The sequence below is a fragment of the Opisthocomus hoazin genome, chromosome 19 (genome assembly GCF_030867145.1).
Source record: "Opisthocomus hoazin isolate bOpiHoa1 chromosome 19, bOpiHoa1.hap1, whole genome shotgun sequence".
Classification (NCBI taxonomy): Eukaryota; Metazoa; Chordata; class Aves; order Opisthocomiformes; family Opisthocomidae; genus Opisthocomus; species Opisthocomus hoazin.
The window spans coordinates 14,916,272-14,942,286 of NC_134432.1; the positions used below are offsets into that span (position 1 = coordinate 14,916,272).

General features: G+C 59.6%; 1 protein-coding gene across 3 annotated transcripts; it reads right to left on the reverse strand.

Moving 5' to 3' along the window:
• Positions 1-59: 59 nt before the first annotated feature.
• EGFL7 (EGF like domain multiple 7) lies at positions 60-21,587 on the reverse strand. 3 transcript variants are annotated; one of them, XR_012765872.1, is made up of 11 exons: positions 21,430-21,587; positions 16,615-16,683; positions 10,087-10,265; positions 7,997-8,119; positions 7,681-7,793; positions 6,835-6,930; positions 4,589-4,753; positions 3,625-3,689; positions 3,113-3,275; positions 1,110-1,200; positions 60-1,003 (listed from the first exon to the last, which is right to left on the reverse strand). XR_012765872.1 is itself a non-coding variant. In XM_075439593.1 (10 exons), the coding sequence occupies exons 3-10, from the start codon at positions 10,164-10,166 to the stop codon at positions 1,178-1,180; spliced, it is 828 nt and encodes a 275-aa protein (XP_075295708.1). In that variant the 5' UTR covers positions 10,167-10,265; positions 16,615-16,683; positions 21,430-21,587; the 3' UTR covers positions 60-1,177. The 3 variants fall into 3 exon arrangements, 2 of the variants coding, with proteins under 2 accessions (XP_075295708.1, XP_075295710.1); XM_075439593.1 differs by having other exon boundaries at positions 60-1,200; XM_075439595.1 differs by lacking the exons at positions 16,615-16,683; positions 21,430-21,587 and adding an exon at positions 14,033-14,105 and having other exon boundaries at positions 60-1,200.
• Positions 21,588-26,015: the final 4,428 nt, after the last annotated feature.

The window sequence follows — 26,015 nt, forward strand, 5'->3', positions numbered from 1 at the left end:
CAAAGCAAGGCCCTGGAGCAAGCACCTTCCCCGCCACCAATGATCCCACAGCCGCTGTGTGTGCAGCAGGAGGCTTTATTTCGGTGCAACCCCGTTGCCCACGCCGCACGCGGCTGCTCCTGCCGCTCTCCCTAGCCAGGAGAGTGTGGTACCAGGTTGGCGATGTCTGCTCCGCTGTACCGGTGTCCTCGTGCTTGGGCAAGCAGTGCTGAGGGGGAGGTAGGCACGCGGGCCGCGGGCTGATGGTGCAGTGGCTCTCGGGTCCGGGAGAGACCGGCTACCCCGACAGCCAGTGTAAACACGCGGGTGTGCCAGGCCTTGGTCCCAAATCCAGGCAGGCAGAGGACTGTCCCTCCCTGGTTGCCCTCACCCTGCTGGCACTACTGTGCTGTTGATGGGAGCGTCACAGGGAAGTGTTTTCTACAAGTGAGAACAGACTCTGCAGCCTCAGGCCCGTGCAGAAGCTCCATCCTTGTCAGCGCTCCGCAGGGCGCGGGACGGTGCCTGTGAGCAGGAGCGGGTGACCGGAGCGAGCGGCTGCCAAGCGGAGCAGCAGAGAGGCAGCAGCCAGCCCCCAGCACCCGCGCAGGGAGCAGAGCAGATGCTGTGGGGATGGGCACCCGCTCCGCATCCCCAGCCAGCGCGGTACCTCTGCACCCATCCCCTGCCACGATGCCTGCCAGGGGGCTGCCCCCTCTGCCACAAGTCCTTGGCCGTTGTCCCCCAAACGCAGGCCTTGCCCCCACCTTCCTTGGGTGGGAGCGGGCAGGGGGAGCACGGGGCGGGCAGCCGTCCTGCCCGGGCCAGCTCTGTCTGCTGGGAGACGATGTCCCAGGGTAACGCGAAGTAAAAGCCAGGCAAAGCTCAGCACCGCACGGCTTCGCGTACAGCTTCTGCCCGGCTGTGCCAGGCAGTCGGGGCACGAGGTAAGGCATTTATTTTCTGCTGCTCCAGCAGGAAGGGGGTGAGATGCTGAGGGCTCGGAGTCCAGTTTGGAAGTGACCTTTGAGAAGGCGAGTTGGAAGAGAAAATGAAGGAGGTGCTGATGGGAAACCAGCCGCCTCCTGCTGCCCTGTGCCCTCCCGTCGATGACGTGGCTTCATCCTCACCCCGGGGCTGGAGAGCGAGGTCGGTGCTACGGCTGCACTCTGCTTGCTCCAGTTCCTCGGGCGCTCGGCTACAGTTCATTCTTGCAGGAACCTGAGAAGAGGAAAAACAAAACCCCAAACAGTCCACCAGTGTTGTTAGCCTGGGTTCGCCTTGTCCCTTTCCCCGGGGAGGAAGAGGCTGACTTCAGCCTCTGTGACTGTCACCCCCACGTGCTGCTTTCCCTCGGCCAAACCCCCCCCAGGCTGGCTCCATCCCACTGCCTTCGGGAGCATCGCTCTCGCCTCCCCAGCGTGCCGCGGTCCTCGCCTGGGCAGTCCTGGACGACGCGTCCCAAGGCGGGGGGAAGCCAGTGATGGTAACGCTGGCGGAGGCTGGGACCAGCCTGTCCCCAGCGCAGACGCAGCCCGTGGCTCTGTGTGACAGCAGCGGGTCACCGACGTCCCCAGCGCCCGGGGAGATCCGGGGGTGGACGGGGCCGTGCAGGGCGTGTGGTTGGGGTTTGGGGTGCTGCCAGCGGGCCGTGCACAGCCGAGCACTGGCAGCCTGTGTTGAGCTGGGGGGAATTCGGACTTGGAGGGGCTGAAATGGTGGTGGCTTAAAGAGATCCGACTGTGCCTTCGCTGGTGGTTTAAAGAGAGGATGTTTTCTAGTCCTCACACACATCCCCAGTGGCAGACAGCTGGAGAGTGCAGTTGTACCTTCGCATTCAGTCCTGAAACGCTTCACCAGGCACAGGAGGGGGATGGTTACTGAGGCCCCCATGGGCTGCCCCACCAGCCCCAGGGCTTGCTGGAGCGTGATGGGACAGTCTTGTGTCCTCCGGGGACTTTCAAGACCATGAGAGGGACAAAAACAAGTTTTGCTTGGCAGAAGTTAGTTTCAGGACTTTGGAGTCATCCCTTGGAATAAATCCACGTTACCTTGTGATACTGCCCGCATTCCGCAGTGCCGTCACTAATAACACGTACAGCGCAATACCAGGAAACTCACTCTGCTGGAACGCTCCGTGGTTCTCATGATTACCCCTTTCTGAGATGTTTTTAAGTGTCTGTTTGCAGCTACTTAGTCTTCAGACAAGTTCTTTGAAGTCTTTTACATCTAAGCCATTACTGCAAGCAGTGAACTGGGACTGGAGAGGCCCTGAAATGCCCTTTCCCCTGAAGTCTTTCCAAGCACCCTCACCACTCTGCCGCCAGCCCCTGGCCCGGCCATGCCTCCTTCCTGGGCATGTTTGACCGGAGTTATTGAATGGGAAAGCAAGCTGCAAAGAGCTGCCTGTCACGATAAAGTGTTGGTATGGTTTGTGCTCTGCTCGGAGTCAAGCTGCAGTGCCCCAGGGAGAGCGCTGCGCACGCCTCCGGGCCGGGTCTCTGTGGTGCCGCGGGGCAGCACACCACGCAAGACCCCCGCCTTCAGCCATTTCACGCATGGCAGCTCTCACCACTGCCTCTCGTCCGGGGTCTGCTGCTCAGGAGACCCTCTCTGGTCCACTGCTCGGCAAAGGACTGGTGCATAGACTTCAAAAAGAAATGCCTAAAACTTCCCAGGCTCGTAAATCTGCCAACTTCTGCACGCTCCCTAAACTTTCCTGATTGACTTTTGAGACTGTTCATTTCCTAGGAGTTGGGGGTTCTTTCCTGGGGGCTGCGTTGTAACGGCACGGCAAGGGACGGCAGCCGGCGAGGGTGCTGACCGCGAGAGGTGACCCACTGCGCGCAGCGGGCTCCCTCCGCTTCTGCCCCAGAGCCGTGTTGCCGTGCGCTGATCTTACGATTTTTGGCCGCTGCAAGGGCGGTCAGATGGTGCAGCCATAGAAACAGCTTTGAAATGAAGCTAATGGGCTGTTTGTGTTCATCTTTCATTAATTACAGGCTGCTGAGCTTGCAGGAGATACAGATTAACAGTGGCATATGTGTTACTGATCTCGCTGGCCCACATGTGAGCGCTGTGGGCAGCGTGGGTGGAGCGAAATCCTTCAACCCTGCTTCTTCCAGGCACTTACACGTCTCCAGCCGCTCCTCGAGGAAGGAGATCTGCTCGCTCAGGGAGTCGATTCTGTCCAGTTGCTGGAGGGAGTGGGACAGCCGGCTGACGGGATCTGCGCCGACGTCCTCCGGTGCAGATGGCATGAGGTTGTGGAAGGGGGCCAGCACCAGCTGGAGTTTCTGCGGGGAGATGGGGAGCCGTGAGCGTGTCCTCCCCAGCCGTGAGGACCACCCGGTGGGATGTAGCACGCCTGGGACGCACCCCACCGGGGCGGCACGCCGGCCGGCTCGCGGGGCTTTGGTTGCGTTCATAGGGCTGTGGGGCTGGGGGAGCTGCTGCGTGGGCGCTGCCGGCAGCGTGGAGCACAGCTGGGATCGCTGCGGCGCGAGGCCAGCACGGCGTTAAAAATAGAGCCGGGGCGGAGGGAAACCCTGGCTGTGCACAGCCCGGGGTGGGAGCTGGCTGAGCACGGCCTCGAGCCACGACAGGGCAGCGAGGGCAGGGCAGAGGTGCGGGCTGAACGTTCACCTGCTCCAGCGCTTCCACTCTGCTCTTCAGGTCTTTCATTTCTTCCTTCATTTCACTGGGGGGATCTGAAAAAGTGACCAAGGAAAGGTCAGTTAGTAAAAGCCCGTTGCCAGAGGTGAAGTGGAGGGTGCCGGGGGAAGACATCGCTGCAGAGCTCAGGCCAAGCTCTGCTGCTTTCTGCTCCTTTCCCAGTGAGCCCCTGGGGTCTGCCATACTGGCACCAGCCCCAGGAGCATCGATTGGATCCACCGCCTGCTGCAAGCACTGGCATCTACTCCTGCTGCTAACGTGCACAAGCCTCTCCTTGCTGCTGGAGTACCTGCAACAAGGTGGAGGGGGGTTTCAGGCAGCGAGGTGATGCTGAAAGGACAAGATGTCCAGCAAACCTGGCCTTTCGTGCCCGTGCTGTCAAACTAGTTAGCAGCCAGGTCTGCCCCATCTCGTGGTGGGCACAAAGGGTTGTCCCTGCTGAGGGCCCCGGGCAGGGGTTGAAGGCCGGTGGCTTGCGGGGCACGTGCAGACGGTGCCCTGCTCTCCCAGGTGTTTGCTGCGTGATGCCCATGCTGGCCACAGCGCATTATTACTCACGGTACGAGTTTGAAGTGTCACAGCGCGTACCAAAAGTAATAATGGGCCGTCACCAGCGATGCCCGCCGCTCCTCGTGGCTCCGGACTTGCCCTGCGGGAAGGACGATGACGACAATGGAGAGAAGAGCTGCGTCTTGGCCACTGGACACTGTGGACGGGCTCTGTCACGCTTGCGGATGGAGCAGTGGCTGGATTTGTGCATGAGGAGGTTCTTTGGGTGGGAGAGGGACCCCCGGGACATTGGGAATAAAGATGAGGGCTTCTGGCTGTCGTCCCCTTGCCTGTCCCTTCCCACTTCTGCTCCAGCCACCCTGTGATGCCGCATGTTAATCCCAGCTTCCAGCCGGGGCTGCCCCGCAGTCGGGGCCCAGGTTACCTGCTTGGCCGAGGGTCTCTGGCTGGGGGGCTGGCACCAGCGGCCGGCATGCCTTGTCGTCAGCAGCGAGGCCGAAGCCGTCCCGGCAGGCGCAGCGGTAGCTCCCGGCCGTGTTGATGCAGAGCTGAGCGCAGCCGTGGCTCTGGCCATCGCACTCATCCACGTCTGAAACCACAGGCACGGCTCAGTGAGGGCAGGGGTGGTGAGGGGAAGATAACCAGGGGCGAGGGGCACGGGCAGCTCAGCCCCGAAAGCAAGGGTCCCGCTCCCCCTGCTAGAGCTGCTCGGGGTGGGGATGCGATGGAACCTCAGACCCAGCTGGCATTTCCCGAGGGGGTCTGGCCCCCTCCCCTCCGCCCGCTCCCCCCACAAAAGAGCCAGGAACAAAAGCCGTGGGCAGAAGTGTCCCAGCTCTGGGCAGGCGGGCGCAGGCAGCACTCGGCTCTCATCCTGGATTTACAGCCGGGGTTTTGGTTCCAGCCAGCCATGGCAAGGAGCTATTAGCCTTTCAAGTGTGTACAAAACCCAGTAACCTCTCCTCACACGGGGGAGTTATTAAAGCTGTTCCCACAAAGCAAAATGAGCTGAACTGCTTCCCACGCCCGGGCGAATCTGTTTTAGGCAGTGGGAAAAATCCTTTCCCCCCTGCGCTGGAGCCGGAGCTGTCAGCAGTGTGCTCAGCCCTGCCTGGCCCAGCGTGGGTCAATGCCACGCGCTCCTCCTCTGCCCTACGGGAGGGCAGAAAGCCGGGGAGCGCCGTGGCAGGGGTTTGCACCATGCTGGTGTGCACCACGCTGCCTGTGCTGTGGCGAGGAGCATCGGGCTGCTCACACGCTGGAGAGGAGTTCGGTGCCTGGAGACCTTATAAATGCTTACAAATATCTGCAGGGTGGGTGTTAGGAGGATGGGGTCAAACTCTGTTCAGTGGTGCCCAGCGACAGGACAAGGGGCAATGGGCACAAACTGAAGCAGAGGAAGTTCCGTCTGAACAGGAGGAAGAACTTCTTCCCTCTGAGGGTGACGGAGCCCTGGCCCAGGCTGCCCAGGGAGGCTGTGGAGTCTCCTTCTCTGGAGATATTCAAGCCCCGCCTGGACACGGTGCTGTGCAGCCTGCTCTGGGTGACCCTGCTTGGGCAGGGGGTTGGGCTGGGTGACCCACAGAGGTCCCTTCCAACCCCGAACATTCTGTGATTCTGTGATCACCCGGCATCGCCTCCATCCACAGATATTTCTGATTTACAGATTTAGTCTCTGCAGTAAATGACCGTCTTAGTTTACAGCATGAGTTTACAAAGCCTGGGAGCTGGGTCAGATGGGTGTACTTTACAAGCACACAACCTCGGGCCGACCCCCGGAGCGGAATGGCTGCCCTGCAGAAGGCCCTTTGCTGGCTGCGCGGTCAGGGCAGAGCACAGCCTCTGCCCGCGCGGACCCAGCGCGGAGCAGCAGCGCAGCAAAAATGGGGACGTCAGTGCTGCACGTGAGCACTGGGACCACCAGTGCAGCCAAAGGGAGGTCAGAGCTCCCCGGGGAGCCGAGCTTCCCATCCCTTCCCCGCCGGACCATCGGGCATCGCTGCCCTGGGGCGATACGTCCGGGCGTGCGTCGCTGTGTCTGCGTGGAGGGGTGTCACGCTGGGTCCCCTCTGTGGTCTGAGCAGCACCAGGCATATGCCAAGGCTTGGCGTGGAGCCACAGTACTGGTCCCCATCTCCCACCAAGGGGTTGGTCTGTGGGCAGAGGACCTCCAGAGCCCCATGGCAGCCACGGAGAAGCTCTTCCGGCGGCAGCAGCAGGGCAGGCCCGGTGCAGGGAGCAGCATGGAGCATACAAGTCTTACAAGCAGCAGCTGAGGGAGCTGGGGCTGTTCAGTCTGGAGAAGAGGAGGCTGAGGGGGGACCTTCTCGCTCTCTACAGCTCCCTGAAAGGAGGGTGTAGTGAGGCAGGGGTTGGCCTCTTCTCCCAAGTAACCAGCGATAGGACGAGAGGCAATGGCCTCAAGTTGCATCAGGGGAGGTTTAGATTGGATATTCGGAAAAATGTCTTTACTGCAAGAGTGCTCAGGAATTGGACCAGGCTGCCCAGGGCGGTGGTGGAGTCCCTGTCCCTGGAGGGGTTCAAAAGCCGTGTAGATGTGGCACTGCGGGACGTGGCTTAGCAGGCATGGGGATGTTGGGTTGATGGTTGGACCTGATGATATTAGAGGTCTTTCCCAACCTTAATGATTCTTGATTCTATGGCTGGTACCTGTCTGGCAGGCTGGCCCCGTCCAGCCGGGCGGGCAGGCGCATCTGCCGGGGAAGGAGCAGCTCCCACCGTTCTGGCACGGCACCTGGCAGAGAGCTGCGAGACAAAACACGAGCACAGCGTCACCGGGCAGCTCTGGGGGTCCCGAGCTCGCTCCCCTACCACTGTGGACACGTGCACACACCCAGTGCACACACCCAGTGCACGCACCCCCCCCCCCCCCCCCCCAAAACACAACCCAGCACCAGCTCGGGGCCGGGACGCTCTGCACCAGCCCCGGCGCAGTGGGGTTGAGCTGGCCAGGGTGGGATGGCTGGGACGAACAGGACCTTGGTTTTGAAGCCTGCAAAGAGGCCGAGGCGCCTGCAGCCAGCGCAGCTGGGAGGGAGGAGGGCTGATGGGCAGCAGCAGGCCCTGGGAAGCCCCGGGTGCCGCGCTCTGAGCTCATCTGGGGACAGACAAGCTGCTGATGTTTTCCATTTGTTTTGTGCTGTACATCTTGATTGCCTCCTGAAAGCATTTCTCTTCCATTACTGCTGATTTATATGGAAAGGGCTTACTTGTTCTATTTATTCTCTGGTAACTATAAAGTTAATAAGCGATCCCAAAGGAAAAAGGCCTGTGAGGCAGCAGAGAAAGGCTGGGAATTAATCTGAAATCGAACCGCATTTGGTTGCGATGCCAAAAATTTAAATGCTTTCCTACAGGGAGAATCCGCCCGACAGACAGAGAGCCGGTAAATGAGAGAGCTGGCTGCCAGGGCCTCGTCCAGGGACCGCAGCCCGCCGGCCCCCGGGGCTGGGGGACAGCGAGCGCTGGCACCGGGCTGGCACAGCAGCCCCTTACCTCTGTTGCAGCTGAGCGCGTGGCTGTTGGCTCTGCTCCAGCCGGGACAGCACGGGGCCGCGGGCTGGGGCAGCTGCCTGTACGCCTGCCGGTAGGCGACCCTGTAGATGGTCCTGCAACGCAAGGACGGGGCTGAGCTGGGCGAGGGAGCATCCACCCCGAGCCCCGCATCCCGCTCCCACGCCGGCGGGTCAGACCTGGGAGTCCCTTCCCCACAGATCGGGGTAGGGGGTCCCTCCTTCCGCAGCCCCCTCGCTGGGACGGGCCCGGCTGCCTCTCGGGGTCCCAGGGGGGTGGTGCAAGCGGTTGTCCTCACCTGTAGGTGCTGCAGAGGCGGTGGCCCTGGCAGGTGGTGAGGTAGGGCTGGTAGACGGGCTGGACGTGGGACTCGGCGTAGGCGGACGCCCGGCTCTGCGGCGTCGCGGCACAGACTCGGCGGCTGCGGAGAGGGGAGCGGGTCAGGCACCGGCGAGAAACCAACCCGCTGCTGCTGCGCTGGGGCGAAGGGGCTCCCCCGATCTGAGCCAGCCCAGGACGTGGCTCCTCTCCAGGGAGGGCTATTTAAACGGCAGCGGCTAATTGCCCCGAGTGACCCGGGGGGCTGCTTCAAGCTGTTTCGGGGCAGCGACACAAAGCTGGAGCGCCACGGGCTGCCTGGGCTCTGCCTCCCCAGCCCCGTGCAAAAGGCGCTGATGCCTGCTCGTACCCTCACTCTGCACCGTCCCTCCGTCCCGGGAGAGCAGTCGGGGCCCACATTTAGGGGAGGTTTACTCAAAGCAGTTCTCCTTCCATTCATCGCCCCCCTTCCCTTAAAATCACTCACTTTCCGGGTGGATTTTTCCTTTCTGAGGTTTTTGCACTCCTGAAACGGTTGCCCCTGTGGTCACCAAGAAATTAATGACTCCACAGGAAGGGACAGGCTCACAGCAAAAAGGTAGAGGCCAGACAAAAGTCGTCCTCCAGTTTTCCCGAAATAACTGCGATCTGGTCAGAAACTTTCCCAAGGTTAAAGCCAAAGTGGTCTTGGTTAAAGATTCTTCTTGTTTTCAACATTTTCCAGCCCAGCCAGGTCAGTCCCACTGAGGAACTTGTCTGCTCGTCTCAGCCTCCCAGCCCAATTAGAAACTAGAATAAAAAGCCTGGGAATTAGCATGGACATCAGATGGCTTCCATTAACTCCAGAAAACTCCTTTCAGCCTGATTAATGCTATAGAGAATAACATTTTTAAATAGCAATTGTTTGCTTTGCAAAATTTAGATTAAAGCTATTGCTGCAGCCCGTGCGTGCGAGCGAGGAATTCAGCCTGTGGTTTTAGTCCCGACCAGAATGTAAAAAGGTTTAATGCTAGAGGAGAGTATTTAAATGTAAAAACAAACTCTGTCGAAAATGTGAGCTGTGTCTGGGGGGCGGGCATTGAGCTCGAGCTCCTTTTGGCTGGGGAAGAAACGGGAGCACGGAGCTCTGGCCTTACTCTGACCCAGCGGGAGCTGAGCTCTGCCTGCCCAGGCTGTGCTGGGATCCAGGGCATCGTGTCGGACCCGCTTCCCGGGAAAGGAAGGGGAATCGCTGGAGCTGTCGCTCCTGGGCTTGAGGGAGCATGGACTGCAGTGGCTGCAGCAGCCCAGGCAGCACAGGGCACGGCAGGCAACAACCCCCCGGCGCTCTCCATGCCTGCATCCCCTGGACAGTGCATCCTCCTTGGATGGAGCGTTTGCAGGGCTTGACTGGCACGATAGCAAGACTGCACGCTTATTTTTGTGCAAGGATGTGCTCGAAAGAGACAACAATAATTCATGAACAGCTCAGGGCCTGATTAGCTTTCAACTCTCCTCGACAAAAAGCCCCGAGTGCCTTTGTGTCCCCTGCATGGAGCTAAATGGAGTCAGGGCATTCTCTCCGAGAGGTTTTTTTGCTTCAGTGACAAAGCAAACAAACACCAGCGAAAGGCTGCCGAGCCCTGGCTGCCCCGGGAGGACTCGGCAGAGCCTTTTCCCACCTCCTCGCCAGCCCAGCAAGCCGCCCGCGCACATGCAGCCGTCTGGCTGGACAGGGCTCTCCACCACCCAGAGGGGATGCGCCTCGCCGTGACAACGGCCTCAAGTTGCGTTCATGGCCTCAAGTTGCCTCACGGGTGGTTTAGATTGGATATTCAGAAAAACGTTTTTACTGAAAGAGTGCTCAGGCACTGGACCAGGCTGCCCAGGGAGGTGATGGAGTCCCCATCCCTGGAGGGGTTCATAAAACGTGTAGATATGGCTCTTCAGGACATGGCTTAGCAGGCATGGGGGTGTTGGGCTGACAGTTGGACCTGATGATCTTAGAGGTCTTTCCCACCCTTAATGATTCTGTGACTGTATGACATGCAGACAGGCACACCGGGAGATGGGGACAAAAAGGGGGCTTACCCTGCCCGGGCAAAGCCGTCCGTGCTGGTCGTGCTGAGGATGAGGAGGAGTCCCAGGAGGAGGCAGCCGATGCGGCGCATGTCCCGTCCCTCCCACGGCACTGGGCAGCACGACCGAGTCTCGCTCTTGGGTGGGGAGCGCTGGCTCCTACCGCATGTCTCGCCTGTCAGCGGGGAACCCTGCAAGCCGGAGGAGAGCGGTGTGACCACGCGGTGTCCATCGCCAGCTCTGATGGAGCCATGTCCCCACTCCTGGGACAGAGGGACGCGCTGGGTGTGCGCAGACCCTCCGAGGGCAGCACACGGGGCTGCGGCAGGAGCAGAGAGGGGCAGAGGGGACACGAGGGACCCGTGAACCCCCCACAGTGGTGCACCCCGAGGCACGCCTGGCCCGGCACGCCGGAGATGCTCTCGCGGCACCGGGGCCGCGCGGTCGCTTGTCGAGTGGCAGGGCAGGGACCTGCGTCGCACGAAACGCGCTGCCAGTTCCAGGCAGCGAGGGCAAAACAATGCCCCGTAATTTCTTAATCCATACAGCGTTGTAAAGCTGCGTTTTCCCACCACATAACGCGCTGAAATCTGATCTTCTCTTTAAAGCACAACTTCTTGCCAGAGAAAAGTGCTGTAAGGGCCGTGTGTACCGTCTGCAGAGTCAGTACTAAGCGAGTCACGAATAAAGAGGCTTTGATTTTCTAGCAGAGGACAAATATGAAACAAGGCTGAAGAAGGTCAATAACAATATCTAATTTAAACCGGATCTAATTTAAACAAAAGAGCTGGCCTCCGGATGGCAGCAGTTAAAGGAGGAAGAAATAAAGAAACCCACCTTAAATATATGCCAATTAAAGAAAGAATCTATTAAACCTTGAGAAAGGAGTGACTTTATGGGGAAGAAAAACAAAATGAAACCTCCTTCTGAAATTGCAAATATGGTGAGCTGCAAATAATCTTTCAACAATCCCCGGGTGATGGGGGATTGGGGATCGCAGGCTCATCCCCAAACTCCTTCAGGACAATTACAAACTCTGAGACAAGCTGCTGGGGACAACTGGCGTAACCATCCCAAACCTACAGACCCTGCGGGTCTCCAAGCCCTTCGCCAAGGCACTCAGTATCACCTTGTCCTTTGTGCAGGTGAAGAAACTGAGGCACAGAGAGATGCAGACCCGCATCTGGAGAGAAACCAGCCTGGTGCCCTCCTACCCTTCAACACCAAACGTCTCGTGCGTGTTTCCACGCAGCGGCAGCGCGGCGCGAGCCGGCCGGCCGGCCGAGCAGCCCCTTCCCCTCCACACCCACCACGAGCAGGGCTGGCAGCTCTGCCAGGCTGGGCAGCGGGGAGGCTCCCTGTCACAGCAAAGCGACCGGATCCCTACAAATGCAATCAGGACCTCGCTCCGTCCCTGAATTGCGGCCAGCAGGGCCGAGGGAGGGGATTCTGCCCCTTTACTCCGCTCTGGTGAGACCCCACCTGGAGTCCTGCGTCCAGCTCTGGACACCCAACATAGGAAGGACATGGATGTGTTGGAGCAGGTCCAGAGGAGGCCACGAAGATGATCCGAGGGCTGGAGCACCTCTCCTGCGAGGACAGGCTGAGGGAGTTGGGGCTGTTCAGCCTGGAGAAGGGAAGGCTCCGGGGTGACCTTAGAGCAGCTGCCAGGGCCTGGAGGGGCCGACAGGAAGGATGGAGAGGGGCTTTTCACAAGGGGGTGTAGTGACAGGACAAGGGGGAACGGCTGTAAACTAAAAGAGGGCAGATTTCGATTAGATATTAGGAAGAAATTCTTCCCCATGAGGGTGGTGAAACCCTGGCCCAGGTTGCCCAGAGAAGCTGTGGCTGCCCCCTCCCTGGCAGTGCTCAAGGCCAGGTTGGACGGAGCTCTGAGCACCCTGGGCTGGTGGAAGATGTCCCTGCTCATGGCAGGGGGGTTGGAACCAGATGGTCTTTAAGGTCCCTTCCAACCCTTACAATTCTATGATTCTATGATTCTATGAATTCAGCAGTGCTGAGGAAGCCGAGGGTCCGGCTCCAGGACAGCAAGGGGTGGCAATGTGCCCACCCTGCTCCTACAGCGGCACGAGCTGTTCCACAGAGCTGCAGCCCAGCAGGGAACTGCAGATGCTCAAGCCCACCGCCACCTCCGTACAAGCCCAGCTTTGAGGACGTAAGGGGGATTTTGGTGATAGAAGGCCTGCAGTCCTCCATTCTCCTCCAAACACAGGGATAAATTTAATCTTCTAATGATTAATATGTGGTATCTCTGCCATCAGGAAATTAAATCTTTGTTGACCTGCAGGGAAGTTTTAAAAGCACAGTGAAGAAACCTTCCTTCTCCCCAGTCCTCCAGGTGACGTCCCAGGGACACCAATGTGCAGAGATGTTCTAAACCCCCACCGCTCAGCCAGCCGGCTTTTCCCAGGGCTGTACTGGGGCGTGGATTTTCCTTACAGCCACACATCCCCAGACTAGTGGTGCTTCTCCAGACCTCTGTCAGGCAAACTCTGCCAACCATCTCCGTCCTCCCACGGGATTCCCGTGACTGCCGTGGGAGCTTTCCCTGTGGGGAAGGCAAGAAACACAGGGCACAAGCTTAAAATACAGGCGGTTTGTTTTTTCGCTTTGAAACGGAGCGGCATTGCCCTACCTCAAGTGGTCAGAGTATCCCTCTGGGTCACAAAATTATGGTTGCTTCATAGAAGAAAAAGTTGCAAAAGTGGAAAATATGATAGCCTATGCTTGTCTTTTTTATGAGTTTACGAAAATCAATGTCTTTAAAGCCGCTGAAGATCCTCCTGCCTGTTGCCACTACCTATTCTAGTGCTCCTCGTTTAAAGCACATCACCTCAGGAAAATTTTTTCATGCTTAAGAAAAAAATAACAGAGGAGTTTTTTTCATCACTGCTTTTCTAGTCTCTCAGATGAAGAGGTGAAGCCCCACAGTCCAGCAAGTGAAACTACGTGGGTGCATCCCAGCTTGTGCTGTTCCAGTGGGCAGCAAAGTCTCCTCGGCTGGCCATGGGCCCCTCTCCCACCAGCCAGAAACGACCCCCTCACCCTCCCAAGCCTCGCCTAACCCACTGCAGCAACCAGCACGAAAACACAGCCCGTCAGCTCTGCCCATGCAACCAAGGCTGAATCTCCAGCCGACGGCAGCGGCCGGAGTCGGGGTCCGCCTGCAAAGCGGCGCGGGAGCATCCAGACCCTCGAGAGGATGCGACGACTCTCCCGAGAACGCGACAGCCGCGCTTTGCCAAGCAGCCTGGCCTGGTTCTGCAGGCGAAACCGCTGCTCCCGACGGCGAGCTGGCCCTGCTCTGTGCCCCCCCGAGCCAGACCCTCCCGGGGAGCACCGACACCGGCAGCGAGGAGGTGGATTCACCCCTACAGCCCCCCCCCCGGCTGCTCCCTGCGCAGGCTGGGATGCGGGAACCAGGCGTGGGGACGCGGGAGCGATGGAGCGGGGTGCAGGGGGGGGGGGGGGGGAACCCCGCAAGACAGGCTGCGGGGATGCAGGCACCGTGCAGCGGGGTGCGGGGGGGGGGGATCCCCGCGGGGCAGGCTGCGGGGATGCAGGCACCGTGCAGCGGGGTGCGGGGGGGGGATCCCCGGGGGGCAGGCTGCGGGGATGCAGGCACCGTGCAGCGGGGTGCGGGGCGGGGATCCCCGGGGGGATGCAGGCACCGTGCGGCGGGCTCCCGGGACGCGGGTACCGCGGTGCCGGCGCAGGGATGCTCCCCCCGGCCCGCAGCAGGCCGAGCCCCGCTCCCCCCCGGCGCTGCACCCCCCGAGGCAGGCGGGGCCCCGCCGTGCTTCCCCCCCCCCCCCCCCCCCCCCCCCTCCCGGGGCACCTCCCGCGCCGCTCCCGCCCCCGCCGCGCCGGGACCCCCGGGCGCTGCCGCTGCGGCAGCGAGTCCGGCTCCGCCACCCCCCCCTCTCCCGGGACTCACCGGAGCCGGAGCCGCCGCGGGCCCCCGCGCATTCCCTCCCCCGGCCCGAGCCGGTCCCTCCGCCCCGGCCCAGTCAGCTCCCGGCGGGGAGGAAAGCGGAGCCTCCCGGGCGGGGGGGAAGCGCCGGGGCCCGGGGAGCCTCCGCCTGCCCCCGCCCCGCCGGCCCCCGCCCGCAGCCACCTGCCCCCGCCGAGCTGCCCCGGCTCCGGGGGCGTGCGGGGACAGGGCGGGACCCCCGGAGAGGCGCGGTCCTCGCGGGGATGTGCAGGGACAGGGCAGGACCCCCTGGAGAAGCCCAGTCCTCGGGGGGATGTGCAGGGACAGGACAGGACCCCCTGGAGAAGCCCAGACCTGGAGGGGATGCACTGGGACAAGGCAGGACCCCCCTGCCCCTGCCGAGGTGCCCTGGCTCCCGGGGACATGAGGGGACAGGGCAGGACCCCCCGAGGGGCCTGGTGCTGGGGGAGATGCACAGAGACAGGGCGAGACCCCCTGAGAGGCACGGTCCTGGGGGGATGCGCTGGGACAGGGTGGGACCCCCTGGAGAAGCCCAGTCCTCGGGGGGATGTGTGGGGACAGGGCAGGACCCCCCTGCCCCTGCCGAGGTGTCCCAGCTCCCAGGGACATGTGGGGAGAGGGTAGGACCCCCCCAGAGAGGCCCGGCCTGCGTGGGGGGTCACGTTGATGTTGTGCCCCTCGTGTCGTGGCGGCCGCACTGACCCCGAGGGATGCGGGACTGCAAGGGACCCCCACCCTGGCGTCCTGCGGACTCCCCGGCAGCCCTGGCAGCCTGTTTCTGCACGCCCCGTGCTACGAGGACACGAGGTCCCCGACCCCCCACCCCAGACCAGCTCTCCTGGGTGGGCAGGGGCTTAACAGCAAGAGAAGGAGGTGCCAGCGGAGCCCCCAGCCCCTCACCCTGGGGTGCTCAGACTCCCGGGTGAAATGCTCCATCACCAGCGCAGTCACCAGGGCGAGTTCATTTATCTTGGCTAAAAAATACCGTAGCTGGCTCTGCACTCCCGAAGAGGACCCATGATTTTAAGAGCAGACATCGTCTTTCCCTGGTCACCTAGCACACCGTACTGGTCCGCAGCCTCCCACCGCGCCCTGTCACAGAATCACAGAATCACAGAATGTTCGGGGTTGGCAGGGACCTCTGTGGGTCACCCAGCCCAACCCCCTGCCCAAGCAGGGTCACCCAGAGCAGGCTGCACAGCACCGCATCCAGGCGGGTCTTGAATATCTCCAGAGAAGGAGACTCCACAGCCTCCCTGGGCAGCCTGGGCCAGGGCTCCGTCACCCTCAGAGGGAAGAAGTTCTTCCTCATGTTCAGACAGAACTTCCTGTGCTTCAGTTTGTGCCCATTGCCCCTTGTCCTGTCGCTGGGCACCACTGAAAAGAGCTTGGCCCCATCCTCCTGACACCCACCCATCCCCCTGAGCTCATTACAACAGCAAAGTCCTCCAGAAGCGGGCGATGAACTGCCGGGACAGGGAGTCTGGTTTCCAGCCAGCCCTAAAGGGTGCGTAGGGGATCCCCTGGACACCCCCAGCCGTGGAGCGGGGTGAGGATGGACCCGGAGAGACGCCCGAATTCAACACGCAGCCCCACGCAGGGTGCAGCTCCGACCCCCGCCCCGGCTGCCCGCAGGCTGCTCCTGCTAAACGCCCGGTTACGTAGCAAAGAAAACGCGGCAGTTCGGTTTGTGCCAAGCTGCCACTTGTTTTGTCGACGTTTTGCTCTTGCTTATTGTTTTTCAAATGACTTAGGCGCCTGCCCATGCGCAGCCCCAGCCTTGCAGGGGTCTGCTGTGCAAACGACGGGCAGGATACGGCCCCCCGGGAATATCTGTTCCCATCGAGCTTTGCAACTTTTTCTGAAAGCATGCAGGTATTTAAAGGAAATATTTACCACTTCGACAATAACGGCTCCAAAAGAGCAACTGAGATCGCTGGCCCCAGCCCATGTGTTTCCTCATGGGTACTGGGGCTGCTGGTTGAACTGGAGCTGTCTCGGGTCGTGCTGGGCCCTCCAGGGAAGCTGATGGGGTGTGGAGGTGTGGGGCTCGCAGGTGGACCCGTGTAAGAGGAGCATAAACTGCCTTGGTCAGATCCTCCCTGGGGAAGGGAGCAGAGCAGAGGGGAATCGGCTCTGGGACGTGCTGATGAGGATGAAGCTCCGCTGCCGGGGAGGACGGGGCACGCGGGAGCCGGGAGCCCTCCCGGCAGCCAGGGAAAGGCTGGCTGATGCTGGTGGGAGCACAGCTCCGCCTTGCACAGCCCCTCGCACAGCACAAACAGGTTTGCTTGCTCCGTCTGGGTCCAGCCTAGCGCTGGGGAATGATTTCAGCTCACTTAATCTCATAAGCACGAAGCACAGGCAGCTTTTCCCAAGAGCCTCACAGGGACGGTAATTATCTTATTACGCAGAGAGTGCTACTGTTTTTTCTGGTCTATGGGGGAGATGAACAGAGCCTGATATTCAACTTGTCTCATAATTGCATTTGGAAGCCAATGGAAAGCTTCTCCATCTGACCACACTGAAAGCACAGGATCTAATTTCACGGCCGAGACACTCACCTTATCCGTGGTGCTCCCTCATCTGTCCTGAGCAGGGGTCCTTTCCTTCTGGAGCATCTCGGTTTCTTCCTGTCAGGAGAGAAGCAGCCCGCTGTTACACTCCCCTGGTCGTGCAGGCAGAGATCAGCGCCCCAGCCCTTGCCCACGACGGACCTGGTGCGGGGTTCCCTGGGTGCCCCCAAAGGTCCTTGCGGAGTGGGGTGGGGATGGATGCAGGACCGCGGCCACGGCGTGCCTGTGTCTGCCGTTGGCACTGAGCTTACGCTGCGAAGGCTCGCTGGCATGACAGTCACGGACACCGCGGTACGGGCACTGCAGACTGCGCAGTGGGTGTTTTAGGAGCATCTGAGGGGTCCTGGTCCTCCCCTCACTCACACGGGCTGGCGATGGGGGTCACCCTGCTGTGAGCCCGGTGGGAAAGGCCAGGCAGACCTTTGGGGTAGAGCAGGCAGGGATACAAGCAAGGACCGAGCAGAGCAGAAGCCGTGGCTCCACCGAACGCAGCGCTGGGGCTTCGCCGAGCACCGAGCTGTCCCCTCCAGCAGCCTCCCCGGGGCCCAGGGCTGGAGTTTTCTGAGAACCCAAGAGAACGGGGTGGCCTCTTGCTGCTGGCACTCTCCTGGTGTATCCAAGTTCCCTTACGCTCATTTGCGATCCCATCTGCTGTACCCCAACACGGTATTTTGCCACCTTCAGTACATGCACACACTCATTTAAGGACAAAGACCCCTAACCGCCCACCAACCCTTGCAAAAGCCCCTGGGATCCCAGGTGGTGAGGAAGGGGATGGGCTCGTTGACACCCAGTGTCCCTCACGGCACTCGGCTCTCAGCTCTTGTGGGGCAATGACACCCAGCGCAGGACCGAGCACCCCACTCCTCCGTCAGAGCCTTCTCAGCCATTGGACAAATGTTCCCTAAGGGTACTGCAGTATTTTAAAATTCTGCAGTTATTTTAATTGCAAAATGTTTGCTTTTCAGTACCATTTACTTGGTCAAATCTCTGCTCAAGCAAGTGCCCATGTCAGCTGCTTAAGAGCCGCATATAACCCTTTAAAAGAGCATTTAATTCTCCGCTCATAGGGAGGGTTCAGTGTCTTATATGCTAATATTCATTATGCTGGGAGGAGATCCCCCAGGACTCAGCCTGGCAAAGTTCCCTTGAAAGCAGAGGAGTGATGCCAGTTCAGAAAGGGGGAAGATCAGATCTGTTGTCTCTGTTCATATCGGAGCGATGAGCTTCTGACAAAGGTAGCACGGGATTTTGGCTCTCAGCTGCAAGTCTGTGAATCCGAAATCCTCCCTGGACCAGCGTTTTACATGTTTCCTCCAAAGCTTTCTCCCTTGCACACTAGAAGTGTACTCCCACGACATCTAATATTAATACTTGTCTCTGGGCCAAGAAAGAAATGTTTCTGCCCAACCTCCCTCTCAGATATAACAATGTCAAAATCTCCTTTTCTCCCACCGGTTTTACCGCCGGCGTGAGCTACGAGGCACGCTGAGCGCCGGCCCGGAGCGGGTCTCAGGCTGAGCACCAGCCTGGCTGCGAAGGCGAGATGTTCACCCCCTCCCCGTTTCCCAGAGCCCGTCCCGCAGCCCACCCCCCCCCACCAAGGCAGCGGTGCCAGATCCAGCGTCACCCAGAGAGCATCTGTGGTGGCCGAGGGCTGGAGGAGCGGGTGGGCTTCCAGCCGGTCCCCTGTGCATAGGTGAGCTCGGAGGGCATGAGGGTGTCTGGGGCTGGGGTGGGGCGACTCAACTTTGCTCTGTCTCTGTAGGCATGAAAAGCAAATGATTGACAGAGAAGACTTAATAGGAGACCAGCACTAAGGTCCCCCACCAGGAAACCTCTCTTTGGGAGGAGTGCTGGCTACCCATCGCAGTAAACGGGACGTGCCCAAGCACACGAGCGCTTCCCCGGCCTGGGGCTGGAGGCGGTGAAGTGGCAGATGGAGACAGATGGATGGGGAGACAGACGGAAGAGCGACACGCACACAGATGCAAAACCCTTCAGCTACTACAAGCCAGGGCTGACCCCATACCTGCTGCCTACAATGGGCTCTCGCTGGCCTCCGCAGGGGTCTCGCACAGACCTGGAAGTACTTGCTAAAGCAATAAGAATTTTTGATGCTTCTGAGAAAAGGGAGAATGGCTTTTCCTGTTTCAGAGCAAGCTCTTCTGTTTGGGCTTTTCATAAAGCTGTTTGTAAACTTTACACTGAAGTTTAGGCTTTGGAGCAGCCCCTGTTCTGCAGAGCCCTGTGAGGAAAACGACCTCCCACTACTTTATCCTGTCCCGTATTGTTCTCGGTTGCTTCAGCTGCAGACCAGTTATCTCAGTGGAAATCTAGGGGAGACCATTGATGTCAGTGGGATCAAAGCAGGTCAAACCAAGAAAAGTACTTGGCCCATAGCTCTCGGTCTGTCGTCACCAGTTGCCCAGTGCTGTGCTTATTATGACCCAGATCCGATTCCCACAAAGTGATTTTTTTTTTTTTTTGCCTGAGGACTTCGCAAGCATAAAGTGTCTCAGGACTGGTGTGTTACAACTGAAGACGCCCACGGACACATAGAGCAGCCTCGCTGTAGCTGTGCGAGAACAAACGTGTGAACAGGGCAACATCCCGTAGCCAGGTTTATTTTCTCCTACGTGCACACAGAGGAGTTCTTATTTACGTTTAGAGGAGGCAGAAATGGCTGCTGCGTAAAAGCTGGAAAATGATTCATCTCACCCAGAAATAAACCGAATTTCGCAGCTTTCTGTGAAATTTCCCTGGCAAAAAGCAGCATTAGTCAGAGGGGATGGTCCCCCGCTCCGCTGTTCCCCCTGCGTTTTCCCAGTGAATCACTCCCCGAGGAGCGCGCGAGAAGTGCAGTGGGAAGAGCTGCGAGCTGCATGCCCGGCTCGGTCCCTCCGTCACAGCCATCCCAGCGAGCAGCTCAGGAGACAGCATTTCACACAGCGCTGGTTTTCGCCCTCACTGTCCTTCTCTATCAGGAGTCTCCAGCTCCAGAAGCCTGTGCTAAGCGGAGCTCCTCTGCAGCCGCCGCCCAGGCTACGGGCAGGACGGGCACCCAAGCATTCACCTGGGGAGAGAGGACAGAGAGTGAAATAACCTCTCTGATCGTCCTCTTCTGTTAGCAGACACCCTTTCCTTTTCTCTCTCTGTCTCATCTGAAACCTCAAGTTACGTCTTCCCTTGCGTTTCGCCATGCCCTTCTGCTGCTGGTGTGACTGTGAGTCAGGTTCGTTTACTCTAATTTGTTGCAGTTTGTAAATCTGTCTCCCCAGAGCCAGCCCCATCTGCAGCAGCTGAGTCTGGGAAACGGCTCAAATGAGTCTGCAGCCCAGATTCAATTTCTCTTCCTTACCTCTGGGGAAAACTTGTGCAGAGCTGGTAGTTCAACAGCATAGAGTGGGACTAGCTCAATCGGCAGAATGAATACTGGATCACAGGGAATAACATCCAAAATCTGCCAGAGCAGACCCGGTGTTTTCTGCCGCTGCCCAGAGGAGAGGCAGATTTTCGAGGAGGCTCAGGGTCCAGCCACCGCATCTGGGCTCCTGTCTCGCACAGCTTCCTGTGCAGTGGCAAAGCTTCCCAATCTGCTGTTAAATTAATTTTATCACTGACAAAGCCTTGCTATTTCTTCTTACGTTTGATTCTCAGCCCAGTGAATTGATTCTGTGAATGTTAGACCCTGGGAAAAAGTACACCGGGTTATTTCTGCTGAGAGCCGCTCCCCGGCACGGTCCTGCTCTGTATTCCCGCACAGCCAGCCAGTGCACCCCAGCTGCTCCGACCCACCGCCAGCCTTTCACCCCCAAAAACCCCACGTGCCTCACCGAAAGCCTCCTGCCCGCACTGTGTCACGCCACAGGCTGGGACGACGGGACCCACAGGTCCGTGGGCAGCTGGAAACAACCCGCACGCCAACCACCCAGCTCCGCGGCTGTCAATCCGAGAGGCTTCGCCGAGCTCCCGGCGTGCAAACACCGGCACGCTGCAGGCTCGGCCGTCAGCCGGGGCAAGCTTCAGCCCTGCACGAGAGCAGGGACAGTGCCTGCCCACAGCCCCGTCCAGCCCCGCGTCTCACCCGCTCCCCGGGACCGAACCCTGCTGCGGTGCGCGATGAAACCCGCACTCGGCGTCGTGGCTCGGGGTCCCGCCGCCCCGAGAGAAAGCGGCGTGGCTGCGGCTGTGCCGGGGGGCGAAAGCAGCCCCCCGGCTGGGATGCCCAGGCACTGGCTGGCTGTGCGGGAACACGGAGCAGCACCGTGCCGGGGAGCGCGGGCGGATGGGTCAGCAACGTGGAGTGGCATCAGAGGTGTTCGGAGAGCAGGCAGACGGAAAAAGGGAATGAGTTAGGGAAAGGAGATTTGCTAAGAGTTTTCAGGAGGTATTTGTGCAAGACTTTGAAGCCTTCTTCTACAAGCACAGGAGGTAAAAGGCACCATTCGAGGCCTCCGCTCTTGGAAAACAGCTTGAGCGCCAGTGGGGTGAATTGAAAGCCGCAGTGCTGCAGGCTGGGCTCCAAGCAGCCCAGCGCCGGAGACACTCCTCGGCTCGACACGTGCGTGGCCCACAGCAGAGCAGCCGCAGGGTGCTTTAAAAACCCTCCGCGCCGGCAGCCCTTTGCCAGCGCGGCGTTCAACCAGCCCCCGCGGCTCCCGCCATCGCCTCGCCCGGAGCTGGGCTGACAACCCACCCACCGCGGGGTCCAGCCCGGCGAGGACCCACCGCCATTGCCCCCGGTGCCCACACCCCGCTCTGTCCCGTCCCACCCCGTCCCCACCGCAGCCCGTACGGTACCTGCGATGCCCCGTTGTCCCCCGCCGCGCTGCCAGCAGCCCCGCCGCCGCGCTCCCCGCCGGCTCCCGGCCGCCATCCCTGCCCGGCTGCCCCGGGGCCGGGGGACCTGGGCGCCCACCTCGCACCCCCGGCATGGCCGCCGGCCGCGCACCCGCAGGAGGTGGCTGCCGAGGTGGAAGGGCGGCTTTTTATGCTTTCCTTCCCGTATAAATCAGGCCAGGGATGGACAATCCCAGACAGGACTTCCTGCGTGTGTTGTGCGCTGATAACGGGCGCCGCGAGGAGAACAAACACGGCCGCCCCGTGCCCAAGGGGGAGAGTGGCCACGGGGCGGCCCCCCCCCACCGCTGGGGACGGCCATGGGTTGCTGGAGGGAGAGGAGGCAGCCATGAGTCCCCAGGGACGTGGGGAGGGAGAGGGCCGCCCGCCGGGCTCCCCGCCTGCGCCTCGCGCCAGGCTGAAGATGGCGGCCGCCCCCCGGCCTCCCACCTCGCTGGCACAGGGCTCATTTCAGCAGCCCCCGCCACGGCCACCCCTCACTCCCCCTTCAATGGGGTGCATGGGGGGCCAGGGGGGACCATTGCAGCGCCAGGGCCTCCCTGACAGCCCATGCCAAGCATGGCAGGGCCGGCGGCCATCTTCTCAAGAGGGGGCCATGCTGACGCCGGGCATCAGCACAGCACGTCCTCGGGTATTTACGACCCGTTGGAATTTGGGTTACAACATGGCGGTCAGTCAGTTTGTTGGGCAGTTTGTCACCCCTGTCACACCGTCCCTGTGCTGGGAAAGAGCGAGGAACAGGCAGTTTGGTCCACTAAACCTGCAGGACGTCAGTCAGCAAAGATGGCATCTTCAGGGCTGGGCAGCAAAGAGGGACAGGGAAAGAACTGCTAGTTCTCAATGGCATTCTGGTGCAAAGCTGCTTATGATTTCAAATTAAATATATGTGCATGTGTGACCTTGGTTCTGGATGGCCAAAGGAGGAATAGCACGCTTTTTAATTGAAATTTGAAAATTTGATGCAGCCCGTGCTAGGAAAGGAGCCATTTTGGAACGAGGGCTGCGGCAGCGGCAATTATTTTCTCCGTCTCTCAGAGGACACGATGAGGCCACCAAGCGAGCAGCCCCACAGCTGCGGGCAGTGAGACCCCCACGGCAGCCCGCACGCTTTCCTCCCGGCCAGACCGAGTGCCCGGCGCGGGTCTGGGGACACGTGCTCTCCGGGGCTCCCCTGGAGCAGAGCCGCGTCCCCGGCTCACGCCACACACGCAGGGGCCCTCCCAGCCTGGGCAGCGCTTGTGCACAGGCTTACGGTGAGCAGAGCATTGCTCCCACCCTTATTCAGCAAAATCTGACTCTGGGCAAGTCCCCTGGGAGTTGCAAAGTATTCCTGTGTTTATTTATATAAATGCACAGCTAAAGAAAGACCCCACTTGTTGTCCTTGGCAGACAGGTTTTGAGAGGCCGTTTTCTGCCGCCCATCGCTCTCTCCAGCAATCGGTGGTTTTACACCGCGTGCTGCTTGCCACGGGCGCTGCCAGCTGCTGGGCTCCGTGGGAGAGCGTCCGTCCAGGGGAGCCTCTGCGGGGCAAAGGACGGTGTTTGTGCCCAGCTGCGCGTGAAGCGCGGGGTGTATTTATATGCGCACGCTACATTAACCTGTAGGGAGGGTCCATCTCCGGCTGGCTTTCTGCTCGGTGCTGAGCTGGGTTTGAAGCAGCAGCTCCCTATGGAAAGTTATAGGGCTTGCATTCACGCACACGCAGCCTGCGAGAAGAGGCAGCGCTGGATGCTCCTTTTAGATCAGAGATGCTGGACACAGGAAACCCAGGTCCAGAGCTGACAGCTTTCTCCACCGTCGGCAGACACACAGGCTCAATCCTGCGATGTACGGAGCCTTCACAAAGGCTCTGGGCATCCTCCTTCAAAAACGAACTTTGGGGAAAACTCTAGAGACAAATTTTATCGGTTGCAGCAACCACCACCTGGCCCTATGCCATCTGTCCTGTGTCCTCTGCCCCAGGACGGACGCAGACCATGGTGCATGGCTGGGACATTGGCCACCCGCACCTCCACGCGCACGCAGAGCCGAGCACGGAGCAGGACTGCTGTGGCCTCAGCAGCGGAGCTGCAGGAGTCAAATGGGATGTGTGGAACGCTTCCTGTTTATCCAGTCTTTCTTTAGTCGTAGCTGCTGGAGCGGGAAGCGGTCAGCAGGGGCCATACGAACGGGTATTTTTAAATTTGAATTCATGACGCTTCATCTTGCAGAGCGGCTGCTACGCTCCCGTGGAAGTCAGTGTTGGGGAAAACCTGGGCATCAGCCGCGGCTCGGTGACGGTGTGTGAGAGGGAAGCAGGGAGGCAGCGAGGGATGGAGCCGCAGGGTGTTGGTTGGTGCCACACACCCGGCCGTGCTCCCAGCCCTGCCTCTGCCTGCACCCGCCACCGTCCCCAGCCTCCTGTCGTCGTCCCCTCCGGCGCATGCCGAGGCACAGGCTCCCTGGCAGCCTCCCAGCCCGTCACAAGGTGACCTTTTCGGTAGCCCACGGTGGTGGTGGGACCCACCAAAAGCAGAGCAGGCAGCCCCAAGCTGGGACACGTGCTTTTCCAAAGGTCACAGAGCCCACTCCGCTGCTCTGCCCCAACTTAGCCACATTCAGGGCCTGTCAGGCGTGAATCGAGTAGGGGGATGGAGGGGGCTTTAGCTCCTCATTAGCCCTAGCCAATTAGTGTGACATGCTGCTCTCCTGTCAGCTGATGTGGCTGCCGTTGAACACTACCCCCTGCCCACGCTGATCCCTTTAAGTTTGGGGCTGTGTGTTTTTCAAGATCAGTTTTCCTCCATGGTTTTGCCGCAGGAACTTTTCTCTTAAGTGTGTCTTTTCTGTCCGAGTCTCAGCTGCTCCTGAGAAACTAAGTCCTGCCTGGTTTTTTTTACTGGCCCTTTTGGACTGCTCTCTGATAGCGCGCTGCTGTTCGCTGTGATGCTGCAGTCAGCCAGGTTTAATCAGCACACGAGCGAGTATCAGGGAAAATACTGTCCCACAGCAACATTTGATACTTGAAATAATAAAGTCAATTACCAACCAGCAATCAAAATCAGATGGCAAAAACTGCACACTCAGTTTGTCCGGATTTTGCCAGCACAGTGAGCCGCAGGCAGCCCAGCCGTGCCTGGCAGGGGTGCGCAGGCTGCTCGCAGAGGGATGGGGTCGGAGCCTCAGCCAGCGGAAAGCGGAGCTGCAGCCCCACAGAGCTGCTCTTGGTTCCAAATGTTTCCAGGCTCGGGCCACTCCAAATCCTTGTGTGACGACTGCTTTCTTGGGGAGCACGCTGCACCTGCGAATGGGCCCTGGTCATCAGGCAGCGGCATGGGATCCAGGTCACCCGGGTCCGGTGTCCACTCTCTTCCCGTGTTCTCCTATTTTACCATCCCTTGCCCGTTTTCTCATCGGCAGATAATAAAGGGCCAGTCCCATCGCCGGGATATTGCGCTGCTTGCTCAGCTAACATCCATGAACTGCTTTTAGATTCCTTCATGAAACCTGCTACATAAATTTAACTCCTAATTTTAGGTGTTGTGAACTTTTCACAGGGTCTAATTCTCTTAGCAGAAGAAGCAGATGCTTGCTGGAGCCTCAAAGTGTAAGAGGAAACGGTATGTCGAACCTGAACCTCTTCAGGGAGCAGGGGAGGAAAAGCAAAACCTTTTGCTGCTCGTTCTCCACTGAACCCAGGTTGCCATCCTCCTGCTTTTTCAACCTCTCGATTTCTCCAGAAGATGAAGATGCTGCACAGGAGATGCACAGGGCGCCTTTGGGGACCTGGGGCCGGGTCCCGGCACTGCTCTGCAGCGTGCCCACGCCATTGCCAGGGCGCTCAGAGCCACCAGCACCAGGGCAAGACACCCAGCAGCCAGGTTTCAGCACCGGGAGCCTTTCTTACACACCCTGTGCACCCCACAATCCCCTAGACAAGCTGCGCCCCAGTCAACCCATCCCCTCGCCGGAATTTCTTGCGAGGCACCAGGTCTTGCACCCCCAGATCTCAGGAGATCCTGGGGAGGTGTGGCACCTCTAAACCCTACCTGGCCGCTCTTCAGCCCATCCTGGGGCGAAGATGCTGCTGGAAACAACCGGTGACAGTGCTGGGCAGGGTCTAGCTCGGAGATTATGGTGTGCGTCCTGCGAGCCGGGGCAGGACCAGGGAGTTTTGAGGGTGCTGTGGGAATACCCATATAGTGCAGACGTAATTAATCAAGTTCAGAGATTGTATTCTTCATTAGCACTTCTCGCTGTGCAGGGAGAGCCTTGGGAGTCTGGCAGGCAACCACAGCCTGGCTGGGAAACAGATCTGTCTTCTCCTGGTGAAAATCTTCTATGAGAAGGAATTTTATCCGCGTTTTGCAAAGAATGTTGCAGATTTCAGAGAAATCAGAATTCAGAAAAAACTATCAGCCTCCCATTTCAAAAATTGAGTTTTCAACTTTAGAGCCCCAAAGTTTGAATGATTAGTTGAAATTGTGTTTTTCCCACTCAGATTTTCCCAAGGGTTAAAAAAAGCATCATCACTAAAAGAAAACTT